This window comes from Ambystoma mexicanum, chromosome 12 (assembly GCF_040938575.1).
Source record: "Ambystoma mexicanum isolate Mex_15411 chromosome 12, UKY_AmexF1_1, whole genome shotgun sequence".
NCBI classification, from domain to species: Eukaryota; Metazoa; Chordata; class Amphibia; order Caudata; family Ambystomatidae; genus Ambystoma; species Ambystoma mexicanum.
In genome coordinates, this window is record NC_090936.1 from 1,173,018,026 (window position 1) to 1,173,037,511 (window position 19,486).

General features: G+C 47.2%; 1 protein-coding gene across 2 annotated transcripts in view; it reads right to left on the reverse strand.

Annotated features, from left to right (window-relative positions):
- FGD6 (FYVE, RhoGEF and PH domain containing 6) overlaps positions 1 to 19,486 on the reverse strand; it is a 316,035-nt gene that overhangs the window by 26,817 nt on the left and 269,732 nt on the right. For both annotated transcript variants that reach the window (XM_069629811.1, XM_069629812.1), the window contains exons 11-18: positions 19,325 to 19,396; positions 17,053 to 17,121; positions 14,066 to 14,149; positions 10,365 to 10,444; positions 7,769 to 7,871; positions 7,183 to 7,329; positions 4,828 to 4,930; positions 2,886 to 3,013 (exon numbers count right to left, since the gene is read on the reverse strand). In XM_069629811.1, coding sequence (XP_069485912.1) covers positions 2,886 to 3,013; positions 4,828 to 4,930; positions 7,183 to 7,329; positions 7,769 to 7,871; positions 10,365 to 10,444; positions 14,066 to 14,149; positions 17,053 to 17,121; positions 19,325 to 19,396 — 786 coding nt within the window. The remainder of the gene's footprint in view (positions 1 to 2,885; positions 3,014 to 4,827; positions 4,931 to 7,182; positions 7,330 to 7,768; positions 7,872 to 10,364; positions 10,445 to 14,065; positions 14,150 to 17,052; positions 17,122 to 19,324; positions 19,397 to 19,486) is intronic.

Genomic DNA, 19,486 nt, shown 5'->3' on the forward strand with positions numbered 1-19,486 from the left:
GAAAATGGTGGACCAAGTTGCCACTAAGAAATGTCAAGACCATCTAGAAACTTCAATAGCTTACACCCTAGACAGTCGGGTTTTTGTTCTCATTTCAGCATGGAAAGTGCCTTGGTTGATCTTCAGACTCAAATGCTGAATATGGTTGATCGAGGGAAAAACCTGACTCCTCATGCTCTTGGATTGGTCAGCAGCTTTTGATCTTGTGGATCACAAAAGGCTCTTGTCCACCCCTCCGACCATTGGTGGTTGGTCTAAAGAGGCTGTTGATTGGTTTGGTTCCTTCCTCAGTAATCGTATGTCCAAGGTCCTCTTAAACCAAGTGTCTTCACCCCAGTCGTGCACCACCTGCGGTGCATGCCCATCACCGACCCTCCTCACCGTTTCTATACGTCCTTGTGCAACCTACTAGATTAATTTAGGGTTACCTTTTACCAATTATGCTGATGATATTCAGTCTCTGATGGAACGTTCGTGCGACTACGCTGCGGACACCATGAAGATTCAGAAGGTTTACAGTGTTGGGAAGAACTGGGTGTCCGCAAACTGGCTTTGTCTGAAAAGCTCCAAAACGGAGCTTCTGATCTTTGGCTCCCTTCAAGCGAGAGCCGAGTTGGACTTCTGCTGCTTCTCTAAATGTATTATTGAGGGGCCCGTTCAGAAGAAGGTGAACAACTCTTGGTGTTCTTTCTGGGGCATCTTTGGGAGCCATTGCCCAGGTAGGCAGTCAGGCAAAAAAGAAATCCCAATATCATCCGAGGCTGCGGAGATTAGTGAAGCCGTACACGTCATCTAAACTTTGAAACATTGGTAAGACCAATCATCATGCCCAGATTAGATGATTGTAACGCTCTCCTGAGTGGCGCTAGTAAATTGCAAATCTTGCTAAATGATGCTGTACGCATTGTCAAAAATGTTTCGAAAAGAGAACACATTTCGGGCCATAGAAGGGAGATCCTTTGGCTCCCTGTAGTGTCCAGGATTAAATTCAAGATCAAAACCATGGTCCATAAATGTCTTTGGATCAACCCCTTCTTACTGCAGGCAGAGTTTTATCCAACAAACGGTGAACAGACCAACTAAGTCTTCCAATACCTTCAGATTGATCTGTCCTAGAATCAAAAAAGCAAAAAGGCTAGAGGCCGCACCTTCTCGGTACATGCCACTGCAGCGTGGAATTCTCAACCTGTCGATCTAAACCTTGTGTTTCGTAAACGATTGAAAACTCTCCCGTTTACCCGATAAATGATTTATATCAAATAGGGCCTTCTTTGCCTCTGAACTCCACCGTCACTTATGTGATTCTGTGCCTTTTGATGCGCCTTTGCGCCGGCAGGCTTACGCGCGTTATAAACGATAAGTAATAACACAATGCTTCTTCATCTAAACCAGTAGCCAATCTGCGCCCATCAAATTCTGTTCCCAATACACATAATCCCAATGAGACCAAAGGTCTTGCGAAACAAATTATGTGGCTTCTCGGAACCCTAGCTAGCGACAGGGGAAGCCTTGGATTTTAATTTAAAGCCCCACCCATTTGACTGGGATTGAATTGGAACAGCCCCAGCTGGTACGTCCGCCTGGAAAGATTGTTATACCGTGGCGGCGAGAATGTGTGCTGTGCCACCACAATTCTTGCAGGCAGTATGGATCCCATGCTGGGTGCAGCTAGGCATGTGAAAGACCAACGACTGATGGAGTCAGTAAAATAACTGATGGCGTCTGCGTGCAACTTACAGTCAATGGTTCGAATCCCAGCAGGTATCAGGCCGGGCTTCATTCTTCTAAGGCTGATAAAGGCCTATTAAATTGGGCATTAACATATTATTACAGTCCTTTGAGGTAATAATCTGGCATGAAGTGCTACATGCAGGTTTAGATTATTATAACATTAGTACCCGGCGCGGCGATGCCACGGGATACACTTCATGTGGGTTGGCTTGTTTCTGAGCCATACCACAGTGTAATCCAGTGGACGCAGCTGCGTCCATCGCGCGCCGTGTACACTGATGTTTACAAAAACGTACCTTCATACGCCGCCATTTGCCTGGCCGCAGCTGAAGAATCGCCGACTCAGGAACAGCGTGCCGCGCACGTGTAAGCCAATATGTGAAATACACATTACTGCATTTCACATATTGCCTTGCATGTGCAGAATACATTGCAAGTATAAAAGCATTCCTCCCCATGCATTACTACAGAACAACTTGGCCCAAAATGGTGCCCTGTTGCTCCGTTATAATGAAGCAGTATGCGCGTTCTAGCGTTCCTAGAACTAATGCGTACTGCTGCGACCGCCTTTTCAAACGGCAAAAGAAAAGCCACATGAACAGGTTTCGCTATGGCAGTAGCATCCTGGGGCTACAAACCCTGGAATACTTATGGCAATAAACCCCTTGCCGGCAGGCCATTACCGCCTAACGGTAATGCCCCAGGGCCCCCGTTAAGGCCCTCGATACACACAGGCCTAACATTTTGTGCCCCGGGGCATTACCTTAGATGGTAATGGCCCGCCGCATTGGGGGTTATTGCCACAAAGCGATTCAGAGGTGTACCTCAACCATGCCTATGAGCTTAAAGTAACAGAACAGACATTCCACAGGCAGCTCCAGCCAATAAGTCACTCTTTCCCAATCAACTCCAATGACGCGTGATTATCCAGGAAGGGCACTTCAGATGTTTCAGACTACAACTCCCATCAGCTCTAGCCAGCATAGTCAATGGGAAGGGATCATGGGAGTCGCAGTCCAAAACATGTGGACGACGCAGGTTGCCGACCTCTGATCTAGAACAATATTACTGAAGTTACTGCAAATATCACCTCTCCTCCCCAGAGCACACGATGCTATGAACACAAAGTGCATTCACTAAACGCCAACACATACCTCTTTCAGGGCGGCTGGAATTTTTTTCATTTTTCGAACGGACGGAATATTCTGCAGCACAGTTGATAAGGCACTGGACGGTGATTTGTGGTTTCCGGGGGACCCAGTTTTGAGGGCGGTCTGATGATCTGTAACAGATGAAATGAGAAACTTAAGCCTCGGGTGAAAGAGCGCCATTATTTAGCTTTGCCCGGAGTGTGCCCACGTCGCGTCTTTTCAAACGAGTGGACAGGCACTTTGTGAACACACTGTACATGGCATGTTTTCAAGCGGGGCAAAGCTCTCCGAGGGCTTGGAAGAGAGATGTTTGAGAGGGCTCCAGCATCAAATAAGCAAAGGAGAGAGAAAACGAGAAAACGAGAGGGAGAGAGAAAGCGAGAAAGAGAGAAAGCAAGAGAGAGAGAAAGAAAGAGGGATAAAGAAAGAGAAAGAAAGAGAGAAAGAAAGAGAAAGAAAGAAAGAGAACAGAGAGAGAGAAAGAGAAAGAGAAAGAGAGAGAGAAACAAAGACAGAAAGAGAGAAAGAGAAAGGGAAACAAAAAGAGAAAGAACAAGAGAGAGAGAAAGAGAGAGAGAAAGAGAGAGAAAGAGAGAGAAAGAGAAAGAGAAAGAAAGAGGGAGAGAGAGAAAGAGAGAGAAAGAGAGAGGGAGAGAGAGGGAGAGAGAGAAATAGAGAGAAAGAGAGAGAAAGAGAGAAAGAGAGAGAAAGAGAGAGAAAGAGAAAGAAGAGAGAAGAGAGGAGAGAAAGAGAAAGAGAGAGAAAGAAAGAACGAGAGAACAGAGAGAGAAAGAGAAAGAAAGAGAGAAACAAAGAAAGAGAACGAGAGAAAGAAACGAAAAGAGAAAGAACGAGAGAGAACGAGAACGAGAGAGAACGAGAGAGAACAAGAGAACGAGAGAAAGAGAGAGAGAGAGAGGGAAAGTGGGAAAAGGGGGGGAAAAGGGGGAGGGGGAAAAGGGGGAGAGGGGAGAAAGGGTTGAGAGGGATGAGGCAGAGGGATGCAGGGGGCAAAGGGAGGCAGAGGGGGCAGAGAGGGAACGAGAGGGAAAGAAAGGCAGAGAGAGGGAGAGAGGTGAAGGCAGAGGGAAAGAGGAAGGGAGAGAGAGAAAGAGGAAGGGAGAGAGGGGAAACAGGAGGAGAGAGAGAGGGAGAGAGGAAGGAAGAGAGGGAGAAGGGAAATAGGAAGGGAGAGGGGGGGAGAGAGGGAGAGCATGTCTCTCCTAATGAGGAAATATTAGGAGCCATGTAGACCCGATGCAGACAAACCGCGCTCTAATCTTTAGGAAAGAATTAGAGAAACGCGAGGACACTTCTATTGTGTGAATGTATATGAGGTCCTGTGCAAGTACTAGCGCGCATAGCCATGGCAACGGTTTAATGTCACACCCATGTATATTTATAGGTGGTTATCGGTCTCCCCTTCATAGTCAAAACATCTTCATTGAGGTCTCCCCGCTATGGTTTGCCTTTTAAATGGCGTCTCCAGCCACTGCCCGATTTCTGCACGTTCCACGCCACAGCCTATATGTACTTCCAGCACTGCTGTTCTTGCTGCTTGTCATTTGAGCAAGAAAACCAAAACCTACTTTCTTTTTTATTTCAGAGCACTAAAGTAACAGACTTCAGATATTTTTTTTTTTTTTTTTAAACATATGACTTTTCATTTAGTCATTGTTAAAAAAGGAAATAACAAGGATTTGAATAGTGGATACTCAAGGGAAAATTATAGTTCCCTTATAAACAACAAGCTGTACGAAATGCACTGACAAGCGGCTGGTTTGTTCGCAGCTTTGATGTGCTGTTGGCAGCTTCCTTTCGGAGACAGTCACTGAGCTTTGGTGCATTTTCAGTCGGTAGCCGTCATGTGAGATTGTGTATGGTTTGGTTTCATGTTGGGTGGCAGTTTAAGTAAACCTGACCAGACTCATTAAAACCTCTGTACCTTGTTTCAGCAGCTCTCCGTAACAATGGTCGCACACACGTTCCGGTTGATTCTTTAAATATTCGAGACTGTGCTTGTTCGCTGAACACGCCTGGCAAACAATCTGAAAAGGACAGATACCGCTGTTAAGTACTGCTTCAGAGCTAGAACGTGCATCACATAGAAGCAAAGAGCAGATTCAAAAAGCCACACTAGCCCACCCCCTAAACTTCTGAAAATGATACTCTAGACCTGGTCTCGAGCTTTCCCCTCAATTACCCGGGCAGAGATATCCAGGGACCCTACCAATCTCCAGCGTCGAAATTCAACAGGTCGCACCACAAAAACACCAATGCGCAACTAGCCCAACATCACAGCGGGTCCCGCAGCGGGCCCCGCTCCTGGCTTCAACTGGCACACGGAAAAGAGCCGTGCCGGCTGCGAAGCAAAGGACCTAAATTCTAATCCCAGTTTCCCCACTAGATCACACTGCGACTCAGGGCAAGTCAGTCACCCAGGGACGGGACCCAGCTGCCTAATCTTCTAAACTTGGGATCCATTTGAATCTAGCGCTTGTCCTGAACACTATTTCTAAAAAGGCATTCGATTTGATGGGGTACTTGTCATTTGCAATTCAAAGAGTCCTTTAGAACCCATTACTGTCCTGAGCAGGAGGGCCCAGTATTCCTACAACCATGGTGGTTCAACCAATAGGTCTCTAACTTGACAGTACATGGTGCTGCTCACTGGGGTGGAGGAATGTATCCCCCCCCTAATACAGACATTATTTATGGAGTTGTGCAACATCTGTAACAACAGTTTTATGTTTTGTAGTATTCATAATGTGTCCACGACTGCGACCATCCCTGTACCTTTGTAACTAAGCTCTTGCAAGTAACAGCGCCTCAATGCCCCTGGGCTGTTTGCGCGCCATATAAATATAAATACATAAATCCAATCTTTACGCTGCAACTTCAACCTCTCCCATCAGGAAACGCTAATTTATTTCTTTTTACAAATAAACTGTATACTTGTATCAGTGCCAGACACCTTTTTTGTTATAGACTTAGTGCAAACAAATGACTTACCGCAAAATTACATCTTTTTTTTAATGTAATAGCATATATTGTTTCTATCAAACGAAACATAAGATTTCAAGATGAAGTTGCTCATTGCCCCGGAGGGAGGTATTTTCAGGTAATTTTGTCATTCATTCCCACAGCCTTCATGTAACGAGATCAATTATTCTTATGGTGTGAATTGTTAAAATGAATTCAACAGCGCTCTTTGACATTATCCACAATAAACAATTATCAACAGTGTTTCGGCTACCATCTACATTCATGCAGCCTTCTTCAGGGCAGGTATGTTTTCATGATTTTAATTCTTGATCTTCCTATGAGGCTCTTTGCTCCGAGGTTTTGATGTCTTGCAGAGGTAGTGAGTAACACAGTAATCCCTGTGCATCAGAAAATTATGCTAAGGTATTCATTTTGGTTTCTTTGCAAGAATTACATACTGATCACATCAAACTATGTTAACTTTAAGAAGATAGTCAGTAGGGACACTAATATGGAAATTCGAGCTGATGTATCCATTCTTTTAAGAGACAGATTAAATATGGCAGTCCTTTTTTGGGCAACTTCCAAATCATAAGTCTTCCAGTTTCTATCTGGTATGCCGCATGCATCCTTCTCACCACGGCCTCCCGCAGTGCTGCCATCTTGTTTTCATTTATGTCACCCCCTGCCCTCCCCCCAAGACAACCAGCCCCCATTGCCCCACACTCCTCCTCCATCCCAGTCCTTGGATATATATATATATATATATATATATATATATATATATATATATATATATATATATATATAGGACTCACACCCTTTTCTTTTACTACGGAAGCAGCCATCTTTTTTTCCACAGGTGATTGGGGGGGGGGGGTTGGGCAATACGCGCTGAAACCCTCCCTTTTGGAAAAGAAAGAACTGCTCAAGAAAAGCCATCACCCACGCTTCAGGGGTGCATACCGGGTCGGTAATGGCCCTGAGCCTTCGCCATGACCCGAGTAGGCTGGCGGTCTGTGACGCCCCATGAAGTGGGGTTGACAGCTATATAAACACTGGTTATAGGAAAGGCCATGTAAACTGGTATCCTTTTTATGGTGTAGAACAGTTAAGGAACTGGGATTCTTAGTCAATGAACAGTTTTTGGCGCTGAGGCCATGGTCACCAGCCCGGTGCTTTGTGTGACCTTGGGCATGCGACTGCAATATCCTTCTTTCGAGTGCACCTGTGGGTATCACAGGGCATCTGATCATGTACACAGAGTGCCCCTTCCTGTGCCCTATGCACAGCGGGCACGGCGCAGGGCACCCACCTTTCCGCACGCCCGGCAGTGGTGCCTCCTCCAGGTCAGCGTGAACTCGCTGGTACAGATCATGCACATGGTGGCGCGGGTGTCTGGGATCCAAATGGGGGCCTTCGTGCCCAAGGGGCTGTCTTCCTTCTCGTGCTCCTGCTCGGCCTGCGGACAAAGGTTCATGCAGAAATATTAGACCAGGAGCACCACACTTCTAGACACTACACTTAGCAACACATGCCACATTTGACAAAAAGTGTCAAACCACAATCCTCCTTTAAGCAAAACACAATCACACAGTGCTAAAACAATTATCTAGTTTCTAGGCCAGAAGCTCCTCTATTATGTAGCCCTGTATTTTTATCAGTTAATTGGTGTCCTCAAAATTGTATTGCCCTACATAGAATGGATATTTTAATTGTGTGTTAAATCCAGGGGCTTCAAGGCACTATGTATGCATTTGGCGCACACTCAATCTTTTAAAAATAAACCATTATTGTATACAATATTTTCAAAAAAACACATTTATAAAATAGGTTCTGAAAGCGGCAATGCCCACTGCTGAAACTGCGGTACAATAGCAAAATTAAAAAAGAGTGAATACCTCTTCGAGACTTTTACTGGGGTTGAAGGTAATCCGCTTCTTGGTGTATTCTTCGATGGCCTGGGAAATGGCCTCCAGCCAACCGTCTCTCTCAGTAGCAGAGCTAGCGACACAAAGCAAAGACACGGCTGCACAGTTACTCGAGAGGGATGTCACTCGGTGCGGCTTTGACAACGTTCCGTCGGACGTTTCACTCTTCACGACTCTTATTAGCGACTACACAACCATGGCTGCATGCGGCCTTCGACGCACAAACACTGTTTATGTTAAGTTACTTGGCATTTATATAGCGCCTTAAATATCATTGGTATGACCTCAAAGCGCTGGTTGGTTGAACGCCCTCGGGAACCGCAGTTCAAGACAGTAGAGAGAGGGAGTAAACCTCACAGAACGTTCCAACAGAAACTCTGTCCACACCTTGTGAGGGGGTCAATTTTTTGGTATAACGTCGTTTCATTGCCAGTTATTTTTACGTGGTCCCTTTAAAACATGTACAAAATTACGAAAAAGGTAATAGAAATTTTTTGGGGTGAATGGTATAAGGGAAGCCTGCATCCTATTTTGGCTGAGGATGGGTGATCTTTCCCTCGGTGGACCTTTTGGTCAGCAGTTTCCCCCAAAAAGGGCTGAACCACTTTCCACCCACTTGGTGAACTGGTGCACAACACAGAAAAAGGGAAACTTTGCTTTGACGCTTTACGAAATAACAGCACAAAAGAAGTGCCTGCTGCGCTGCTAACAACTAAGCCGAGTTCCAGGAGAAAGGAGCTGTGTGCCCACTTCCCTGATCCTTCTGCAATGACCTGGCTGTGGCGTAGCCATGTTTGCACCAGTGGGTAGAGAAGGAACTGTCGAGATCCAGGAGAAAGGAGCTGTGTGCCCACTTCCCTGATCCTTCTGCAGTGACCTGGCTGTGGCGTATCCATGCTTGCAGCAGTGGGTAGAGAAGGAACTGTCGAGATCCAGGAGAAAGGAGCTGTGTGCCCACTTCCCTGATCCTTCTGCAATGACCTGGCTGTGGCGTAGCCATGCTTGCAGCAGTGGGTAGAGAAGGAGCTGTCGAGATCCAGGAGAAAGGAGCCTGGTGCCCACTTCCCTGATCCTTCTGCAATGACCTGGCTGTGGCGTAGCCATGCTTGCAGCAGTGGGTAGAGAAGGAGGTTGCTTCAGGGACGCCATTGAAGGTGCTGGCTTGGCTGCTTATGGATTATTTAAGGTTTGAAGGACATGGGGAGGGAGGAGGTTGCCCCGGAGGTGAAGCGACAAAACAAGGAACGGCTAGACAGTGGTCTTGGTAAGGAGGCACCCATCAGCCTTTGGAGTTGCAAAGGCGCATGAAAAAAGAGGATTTGGTTGATGAAGATGACCACTCCATTAGCGCCTGTGGAAGGGCTAGGGGACTGGCGTGTGAGTTAACTGACTATGGCGGGTGTCGCCTGCCAAAACGATCTGCCAAGTAGGGATTTTACTGGGTTTGGGGAGAGGCAAGTCAAAAGGTTTATGCTGGAGGAATGAAGCACATTTTCTAGAGCGTAAAGGGATCCTTTGGGCTGCGTATGGAGACAGATTTAGAGAATAGGGAATTAGCATGCTATGGAAGGTTTGGAAGCAGGAAATTTGCAACTGCAGTGCTAATGAAAGACCACCCAGTGTCTTAGTCTCTCCAAAGGAAGGTCCCTCATCCTTCTTTCATAAATTAGAGTAAGGGGCTCCCCTCTTTGGAAGGGTGGCTGCAGAAATGTACCATTGTGTGCTGCTCAGGGTAGGGGATGACCCTTCCTTTCCGTGATCATCTTTCTTGTGGGGCGGTGGGAGGGAGGGTTTGCTACCAGCAGGAAACCACTTTCCTATTCCTGGGCTTTCCTTCTACAAAATCGTTGGTTCAAATTGAGCATCCATCCAATTGAATTTAGGACAGCAACTCCCATAATGCATAGGTGTGTGAACTGAAAGCCCAGAACCGGAAAGGTGGTGTCTCGATCTTGAACGGACTAATCATCTGGGTCTTTACCTTTTGGTAGCGGAGAGTAGGGGGACAGGCTACAGAGGCATCACATGTCTGCTTGCACCTTAGGCACAGAACAGGCTCCTTTAACTGAGACAGTCCTTGTCATCCGCACAAAATTAAAATGACAGATTAAGATGTAAACCCAGGTTCCCAGTCATTTAGTCGAAATCAAATGGTCGAATGACCATTTGATCGATGTAAAATGGTCGGAAAAAAAAGGTCGATTTTTTTTTGTTTTTTTTTTAATGGCGGGGTCCCCCCTCCACCCCTTTTTCTTTCTTAAAAAATATTTTGTAAGCAACCAAACTAAAATATATATATATAAATAAATAAATAAATTCAACCTTTTTTTTCCCACCATTTTGATTCGATCAAATGGTCATTCGACCATTTATTTTTTACCAAATGACCGGACACCGTAAACCCAAACCCTCAGCCTTTCATCTTTGTCCAGCTCAGTCAATTGGTGATAAACTGCAACAAAAAACGCCCTTAAACTGTAACCAAAATTGCCCTGAAATGTTCTCTGGTTGGCAGACCACGCGGATAATGGAGCTTGCTGGGTTTGGTTCGGCCATTTCTCCTTACCTTGCCGACAGAATGAAGGATCGCTCGACACTCTCAATGTTGAGCTCATTCTGATAAGCCTCCTGGGTTGGTTTCCGAACCTACAGCAAATAAGACAAAACTCTGGGTCATTGCCTTGTAACTGAAAAGGCTTCAAGCACACCAAGCTCCCCTTGGAAACCTAAAACGCAACCAGAACACGCATTCTCACTCCCCAGAATCTAAGAGTGGTTTCTGAAAGGGTCAAGTGTCTCCCCTCTGAAAGATTTAGGGCAAATGTTCTGCTGTTAACATGGACTTATACTGTGCCTCACTACCCCCGACTCATCGTAACTCCTCTGCTACCCCCACACCCTGACTCGTAACCCTACTCTCTGTTGCGTCCCAGCTGGGATTGTGCTTTGTAGATCCCATAGACAGGTGTTCAGAAAGCACATCCAACTTCGCACTTTTTAATGGTACCTACGTGGCAATTATTCAAGGCACTACCAACATATCTAGAACCCAAACGCCAGACCCAAGCTGTGGTCACAGTAACCCATGACGTTGTCAACACCAGATTCTTATTTAGTCGAGTGAAATACTATATCAATTCGAAAAATAAGAGGCATTTCTACGACAAATCAAAGCCTGGGCTTGCCAGTGACAACTGTGACAATCCTTCAGATGGCGTCCCTTCTCCCCTGGGGAGAATCCCTTCCCATGAGGCAAGGGCGGGGTGGCTGCCAACAAACAACCCTCCTCCCCCTAGGGGTGGTAACATGCAGGAGGATCTCATGAGGAGGCACTCCTCTCCTGGGGATAAGGATGCAATTGGGAGCCATAACCTCAGTGAAAACCCACCACACAGGCTGATGAGAACGCCCAAATCTCAACAACATACGATCCCCTCTCAAACAATGTGTTATTGTGAAATATCGAACCCATCTGATGGCAAAAGTACTGAAGACGTGCTATAAAATGCTACATTTGAGCGGAACAAAAGCTAGAACAGTTTAGGAGTAGGTTATGCTGTGGAAGTCCCTGCTATTTAAACTGAACAACAAAGGAGGGCTGGGTTCTTTGTCATCCGCAGCCCCATCAGGCAACGCCTTGTGCGATGGCAAGCTGGAAATATATGCGATGAACCCAGAGGGAGAACCAGGTGACCGAGGAGACCGCATCGAAGCCTGGAAAGTTATAGCAGGGCTTCGGGAGACATTAAGTAGCCTCATCTCCAAGGCTGAGAAGAGGAATAGCAGGACACCTAAAAAAGGTCTTGCAAGTCGGTTGGGTACCGGCAGGATAAACCTGCAGAGACCGAGAGGTGGTGGCACAACCTGTAGTAGGTGCACCGTTCAGCCTGACAACGGTGCTGAGACAGAGACAGACAGACAGACAGACAGACAGACAGACAGACAGACAGACAGACAGACAGACAGAGAGAGCATGAGGCATAACCTGTCATTGCGGGAACAAGGGATCCGACAGCTACGCTGAGGCGGTCCACAATAACTTGAGGTGGAAAGAGACAAGACGTGGAGGACTACTAAAGGAGGAAGTTGAACTAAGAAGAGTGGACCCGCAACACCTGGCGAAACCGGTGAAGCGTTCCCCCAGGAGAAGGTAAGAGAAACATGTACAAGCCCAGGAAGGGGCTGGGAAATTACAAGACTAAGCCATAAATAAATAGAGAAACCGTAAACCATTTTGTGATACAGTTGCCAGGCCAGTTCCACAAAAGTGCAGTGCTGGAGAGTTGGGAGCTTTATTGTCCCAGTGGGGGCAGAGCAAGGATTGTACAAAAGCTAGAGGTTGTGAAAACCTTCCTAAAGGAGCTGGAAACCTTATTAAGAATTGTGAAAGACATTGGGGAGCCAGCTAGGAAGGGGGTCGCCGGCAGATTCGCCTTGTGTAAATGGATACATGGGACACCAGTGAGCATGGCTTCCAACTCGGGAGACTTTTTACTAAACAGACAAATTCCTTCTCCAGTCATGTCCCTTCCCTTTGTTTCACCCATGGTGAGCTCACCTCCTTCACATAAAGAGGATGGATAACTGCTGCTACAACATAACGGCCAGATGATTCCGATGATCAGTAGACCTCACTTCCGGTCCTGGTGTTCCCCCCCTCTCAAAGCCTGAAGTGTTTAAACAAAGCGAAAAAGTGCAACTCTCAAATGCATTAGTTTTAAGCCAAAGGGAACCACTGGACGATGCTGTTTCGATGACAAGACGACACGGAGCAACGAAGATTCGCTCCCCGGGTCTGCGCTTAGAATCCTCTGGGTATCAAGCGCGTTATAAATAACCTATCATATCATATCTAGTCATGCATAACACTGTTAAGTTGAATGGGGGAGTGAGGTTTTTGGGTTGAGGGTGCACGGTATGCATCGTCTCCCCGGTGCAATTGTCAGAAAAGATTTGAAAGGGCGCTAATCGGGAACAAATAATCGATCATATTCGTCAAATGTGGTACCGATCCCTCAGAAGGAGGTGGGGTCAGGTAGCAGGTATATAATACAGAAAAAGAGAATATTGAAAGGTTGAGCGCGCCACTGCAGAACGCTTCAATGGAGCTGCCAACGGCTATGTGCGGTGCCCCCAATATCGCAATTTTTCGTCTCTTCTTCTGCTATGTTTTAATTAGCGCATTCGGTCTGCAAAGTGTGTGTGCGCCCGAGAGTGCAAGGAGGGGTGTTATAATAGCACAATACGCCCACCAATGGCTATCCGGGGCATAGCCTTGGGGCAGGACTTACCCTTATTTATGTTTTTTGTTACACGCCCAAACCCGGAGGCATCACAGGTTTGGGCGTTGAGTTGTGACGTTCTATGATGCTACGTCATCAGAGTGCTTCATGGCTGCCCAGGCTGAGAAGTTTAAAGGAGGCCCCTCTTCCTGCATACAAGCCAGGGGAGGGTCTTCACAATAACAGGCTTGGTGGTTCTCTTCACAAGTCCACACATGTGTTTCGTGGTTGCGTCGCACATGTAATCAAGCACAAGGCCAAACCTTGTGTCTGGGATGCATGCACCTAGGAACAACTGGTGGCGTGCCCAGAATCTTTTCACTGAGGTGGCCCAAGTGGGGCACTGACTTATGCAGAGGTGGCATGAAGTACAAACGGCTCCCCTTTTCACCTGTACCTAGCAATGACTAGGTCTTTGGTTCTATGTGTGTAACAACATTAAAACCTTCACTGATGACAAGTCAGGAGTTTTGCTCTCTTATTACAATACCCTTGAATTAACTAACTCACGGCTACAACATATGGTTATCAAACACCCACCAGTGCCATTAACCAACAAGGTTTGTCAAACCATCCATGAAGTACAACCGTACACACACACGCACATAATGATCATAGTTTAGGATAATGGAGTGACACCTAGGGGTGGCCAATCAGATTCCCAGGTTAGCACGTCCCACCCCAGGCCACTCCCTGGACACGCCACTGGGAACGCGACCCCTCCCCCAGCCACCCTGCCATTGTAATCGATTCACTTAAGGATGCCAGACCACAATTTCTAAGATGGATCCCTGTCCCTATCAGAGCACCTATAAAAGTGTTTGCACACCCTATCACTGCAGGACACCGTAGGAGCACACAGGGGAACAGATCCCTGCCTTGTGCTTCCTTTAACATAACATGTAAACACACACAGAACCCCCATAGCAAAGAGCTGTCAAATGCACTTCCACAGCACACAGAAGCCCCTCCGCCCCAAACATACCTTCATTCCAGCCAACGAAAGCATGTTGTTGAGTTTATACATCCCAGACTGCACTGGGGTGGAGTACAAGAGGGCGTCGTTGAACTGTAAACAGAAAATATACGGTTACTATAAATATAATTACTTAAAAATCTAGAATTCAAACTAAAGAGTGACTCGAGTATTAGTAAAGTTGGAGTAAGCATGCCCCCAACACACACACACTTCAATAATGCACTTACACACACTGCCATTCCCTATTCATCTACTGCGACAAGGACCACTGGCGTGCCGCGGTCAGGCCAAGTAGGCCCCACGAGTGACCGAGGTGACCGCAAGCGACCGAGTGAACCAGGGGCTCAAGTCAAGGGAAAACACTAGTGGACAGCGTCTGCCCATTCCTCCCCGCACCCCCCAGATGGCGGTGCTACCCTTTACCCCAGGTGTTTGAGATATTTCTATCATAGTTTGCCCCCTTTACTTGGTTTATTTACTGTGTTCTGCCTGTTGTGTTATGGCCGGATTTTGCACCAATATCTTCAGGATAAGAGGCGAGACATTTATCCACTAGAGCAGGTCAAGGTTTGCTCACATGATATGTGAAATATCCATCACACTCCTCCGTCAGCCTCCCGGACACGTACAGCGCTTCAATGCCATAACCCATTTGCCGCTCAGAAGACTGGGCACTTGCTTTAGGGAAAGACCAAATGAATGAAATTGGCATATTTGAATAGCATTGGTTTACTTCCTGTGACGTCACTTCCCGTGAATGCCTGAAATCGCTAGTACACCACTGACAAAGCCGTGTGCACAGAATGCTGCATGTTGGGCAAGTGAGTCCTAAAGAATTGAAGAAAGAGGATAGAGTGATAAAAAAGAAAGTCACGTAAATTAAGCTGATAAACAGGATTGTTAGGGGGTAACCAGGAAAGCAGAACAAGGGTATCTTTAGCTGCCCCTCTGCAGGCAAGATGGGCGTCTGCTTTAAATCCCCTGGATGTAAGACAAGAGCAAGGAGACCCTCCAGTCCTTTGGTGGCAATTCCCTTGATGAGTGCCTGGGAAGCCAAGACACCCAGAGTACAGGCAGCCCACCATTAAAAGCTGCCACACGTGGGGATGGGGCGAGGGCTCCTTCGTGCTTCAAGCTGCTGAGAGGCAGGAGCGACGCTACTGCTGCACTCACACCAACACGGGCACAGGGGAGTGCCCAGAACCTGGGGAGGCCAGACAGAGGGGTGACCCCCCCTTTCCCCATCTCAGAGGCGAGCAGATGAAAGAAGAGTCCTGTGTATGGTGGACCTCTGCAGATACCAACCATAACTACTACTCGGTGGCTGTGGTATCATGGAGGGAGCTCCAGAGAACACTCGGGTAAGAATCCCTCAGGGAGGAAGGGTTTACCTATAGCTCCCCCCCCCCCCCGCGAGAAGACTCAGAGTAGACACTCTGGGTGGGAGGAGGTGCCATCATGATGGGTCCCAGAGAAGAGACAATCCAGGCGATAGCGCCTATCCTGAGATCCCAATAGGATGGTCACTAGAGGGATTACAGAAGGGGGTGAATATCTTGGAACCACGAGTAGAACTGGGGTAGAGCCATTCCGGCAGGGGCAAATAGCTTGGCACCCCTGAAAGCACCCTGGCCAGTGAGGCATTTTGGGAGAAGGATTAAAAAGCAGGTGGGGAGGAGTTTGGGGTGCGGGCAGTAATGAAAGGGCAAGAGAGGCATTGGGGGGAATAATTCGAAGTAATTGCTTTGTGGTAGAGTACAACAAAGTAATTACTTTCGGCAAGCAAACATGGAAGCTGAGAAACAGCTCACAGATGTTACCCCACCCCACAGATTATAAAAAGTTGACACCTTTTATTTCTACTGACGTTGTCAAATACCAATAACGCCCTTATGTTGAAGCATTACTTGTGTTTTGCCGGTCACACTCCGCATATCCACCGGCTACCCCGTCACAGGGACTGGGCAGGTCTGAAGCACCTTGACCCCCTCCAATCGCCACAGTGTAAAGCTGAGTGCGCAGAATGCTGGCTGCTGGGAACGGTAGTCCTAAAGACCTGAGTAAGCAGGGCGAGAGTCTCCAGGGCGTCAGGAAGTAAAGCTGAGCCACTGAATGAGGCCTTCCAAGTTTCGTGACTCCAAAGGCGGGTGCTCGCCGTTGCAAAGAGGAGTGCACAGAACGCAGACTTTCAGAACTAGCCGACAGGATACTAGGAAACAGAGCTGGTTGTGATTAGTCTAAGCATTGCATGCTGGGAAAGGCTCCAACAGAAGAAATATAATTTGAAGCGGATGTTTGGCCAGAATGCCGACTGCTGGGGAGTTCAACAAGCGACCTGGGCTGTACAGGCAGCAGCGTTACTCATTTGCATATCAGAAAAGATTGCATGCTGGGAAGGAGAGTCTCAAAGTCCTTTTGTCAAAAAACGCTGCATGCTTGGAAAGAAAATCTCAAGGCCCAGCTTGCCGCCGCAACCCGCCTCTCTCCTGACAGTTGCATGTGATAACGTCCCCGCAAAAAGGTCGCCATGCAAGAATGTCCATAAGACCGTCTTATCTATGTACTCTATATGTATGTCTCTGTAACTCCTTCATTAGTTCAAGTGCCCAGTTACCTCAGGGTTGGGTGCGCTCTACAAATAATAAACTAATTTAAACTAATGACGCTGTTTTTTGCAGAGAGATTATCATTGGGAACCTGCGGAGGACACCCACGCATCCCCTAATTTATTTTTTTTCTAGGGTGCGGGGGACATCCACACAATTCCCGCTCCCACTTACCCCATATATTGTCCTCATAAATAATGTCGTCTATGCCGTTTCCCGGCGACTATAGGTATGGCAACATTATATACGGGGACAATATTACCCAATACCCTCCCGACCTCCCCTGCCGCCACCTGCCGCCACCACCCAAAACCTCAACCCGTTGTGCACTCATCTCCATCTCCTCAACAATAGGTGAGCCAGCCTACTCACCCTGGCGCCACTTACCAGGAAGAACATCCGCGGCTGCATGACCTTCCGGGACAGCTTCATCAAAGTCCCTTCTTTCAGAAACACCTGCCGAACAAGAGCACACAAGCGGGGTGTTAGGCACAGCAAGCGCGGGGGACTTATTTGAAGGTAATCCTGGATGTGGCAACATACGATCTGGTAGTTGGGCCCATTGCCAGAATCTTCATAGCCAAAAAAAGAAGCACCGACACAAGGCACCACTACAAACAATACACAACTCCACAGCAAACTAAACTTTGGATATGTCGGATTTGTAAATCGCAATGTGGCTGTGAACCAGCTTCAAGTCGCTTAAAACATACAAACAAAGCTATGAGTAATGATATTAAAGATAATGTGAATACTTATATAGCGCTTCTTGCCGAATTGCTCCCACTTAAAAGCCCTTCAATATGCGGTGTTATGTACCCTACGCTTCGTATCCATGCCTCTGGTCACTGCCAGTGCCCTGTGCAAGATTTTTCAGTGTACCCCCAAACTTTTCTTCCGGTCCCTCACACCATAGAAAAACAGCAGGGACGTGGGATCCGTTGCTGCGTTTGTTCAAGTAAATTAGGCAACCGAGGGTATCTTGAGGATCACTAAATGACACTAACACACTAACTTGTATTGTGTGTTTAAGGGTCGCGCCAGGCACGGGTGATTTTTTTAGACGCTGGCACCTAAAAATTGAACCAATAGTAAATAAAAGGCGCTTTGGATCCAGCTCACACTCATGCAAACTTTAACGCTCCGATACTTAAGTTTTCATGACAGTGAGCAGAGGCAAAGCACCAGTTATTTGAGTTGCCTGGGGGGCGCTCTTCTGCGGCCGCACCGTCTGAGTGCACCTTGAGCCTGCGCTGCCTCATGTCCTTGCTATTAGCTTCAGCCAAGTCCAGATCGTGCCCACCCACCGCAGGGTCCCTTAAGTCTGTGAGTGGCCTGCACCTAGGTGGCGGGAGAACTCGAGAGGAGCCCAAGTAGCGACCGCTCGTTAACTCTCCCTAGGCCCACCAGTGTTCCGCTGTGCAGCTGCTGTCCCGGTGCGCGCGTATCCTATCCAGCCCAGACGGTCCCGGCCCGCTTATCTTTCCAATGCACCTAGTTATCTCTTGGGGAAGTGTCTCGGAAGCTGAGAGGGTCAGGTCAGTTCCTGTGCCGTATCGCGGAGTCAAAACTGGACCACAATCACTATATTAAATGCTTTTTCTTGCGTCTGGTCTTCAAATGTGTGAATGTGCTGGCTCCCCCATGTCTAACTCTTCACTGCACCGTTACACCACCTCCAATGATGCCCCCCTCATGTAACGATCATTGTTCTTTCTAATCCTTCACCCCGATGCGCCCCTAACCATGCTTCGGTTGTATACAAATTGACCTTTTCACAATTGACCTCGGGAGAATTGACCTAATTTAGAAGGTCAACTAGGACATATATGCAGGGGGAAACCCCCCTCCCCCCCGCAGACCCCACCAATCCAAAACCCTATGCAACCCTCCACCCAATCCCCTTATATTATTTATAATCCAAAACCAACCCAATACATATATAAAATAACTAAAATAATATAAAGGTCAATTGTGCAGAAGGTCAATTGTAAAAGGTCAATGTGTGTAATACCCGTGCTTCTCCTTCAATCTCCCTCAAAACCATGCCTCTTTGCCCACACCTATCCAGCTTGTCAATCACCTGCAATTCTGTAATTGCAATTTTGCATCTCCTCACAAGTTTGTGTTAGCGCTCTTGTACATCAAACTGGCGAAGGCGCTATAAGAACTCAGAGAGGGGATATAGGATCTTGAAGTCAGGACTCTTGAATTCTGGAGTTGGGCACAGGTAAATCCTTAGCTTCAGGTCAGTGGACAAAGGAAGTACTGGACAGCTTATAATTCTGCAAAGGCAGTGGTCGTAGTGGGCGGGAGCGGTGCAGAGCGCTAGTCCTCTACTTTTTTAAAAGCAAGTTTTACTGTTCCTATACTTATTTATTTTTAAATAAAACATTCCGGACTGGTTTCGTTTTAAAATAAAAGTGTAGGAAGAAGTTGAAACTTGCACTTCAGTGCAAGGCATTAAATGTTTCCTTAAACCGCAGGCCCATGTGTTTGTATTGCGCATGGGGGGGGGTGGCGATGGGGTTTGTGAGTGTGGAGGCTGGCCAGTAGGGTACATAGTTCCACTACTACTTTTCATACACTTCCACCACTGTGCAAAGGTGATCAATTTCACCCACTCTTAGTTTCGTGATCACGTTCCCTTAAGACTCACCCGCCCGGGCTGCACGATCTCGTGATGGCCGTTCAAACTGTACTGAATCTGCATAAGCTTCTGGAAGTTATCCTGGCGGGAGGGAAAAAGAGAAAGGATTTAGGGTGCAAGATTCCTCTTGTTCAGTTTGTAATATGGATTCCGACAGTAGATTTGCTTAGA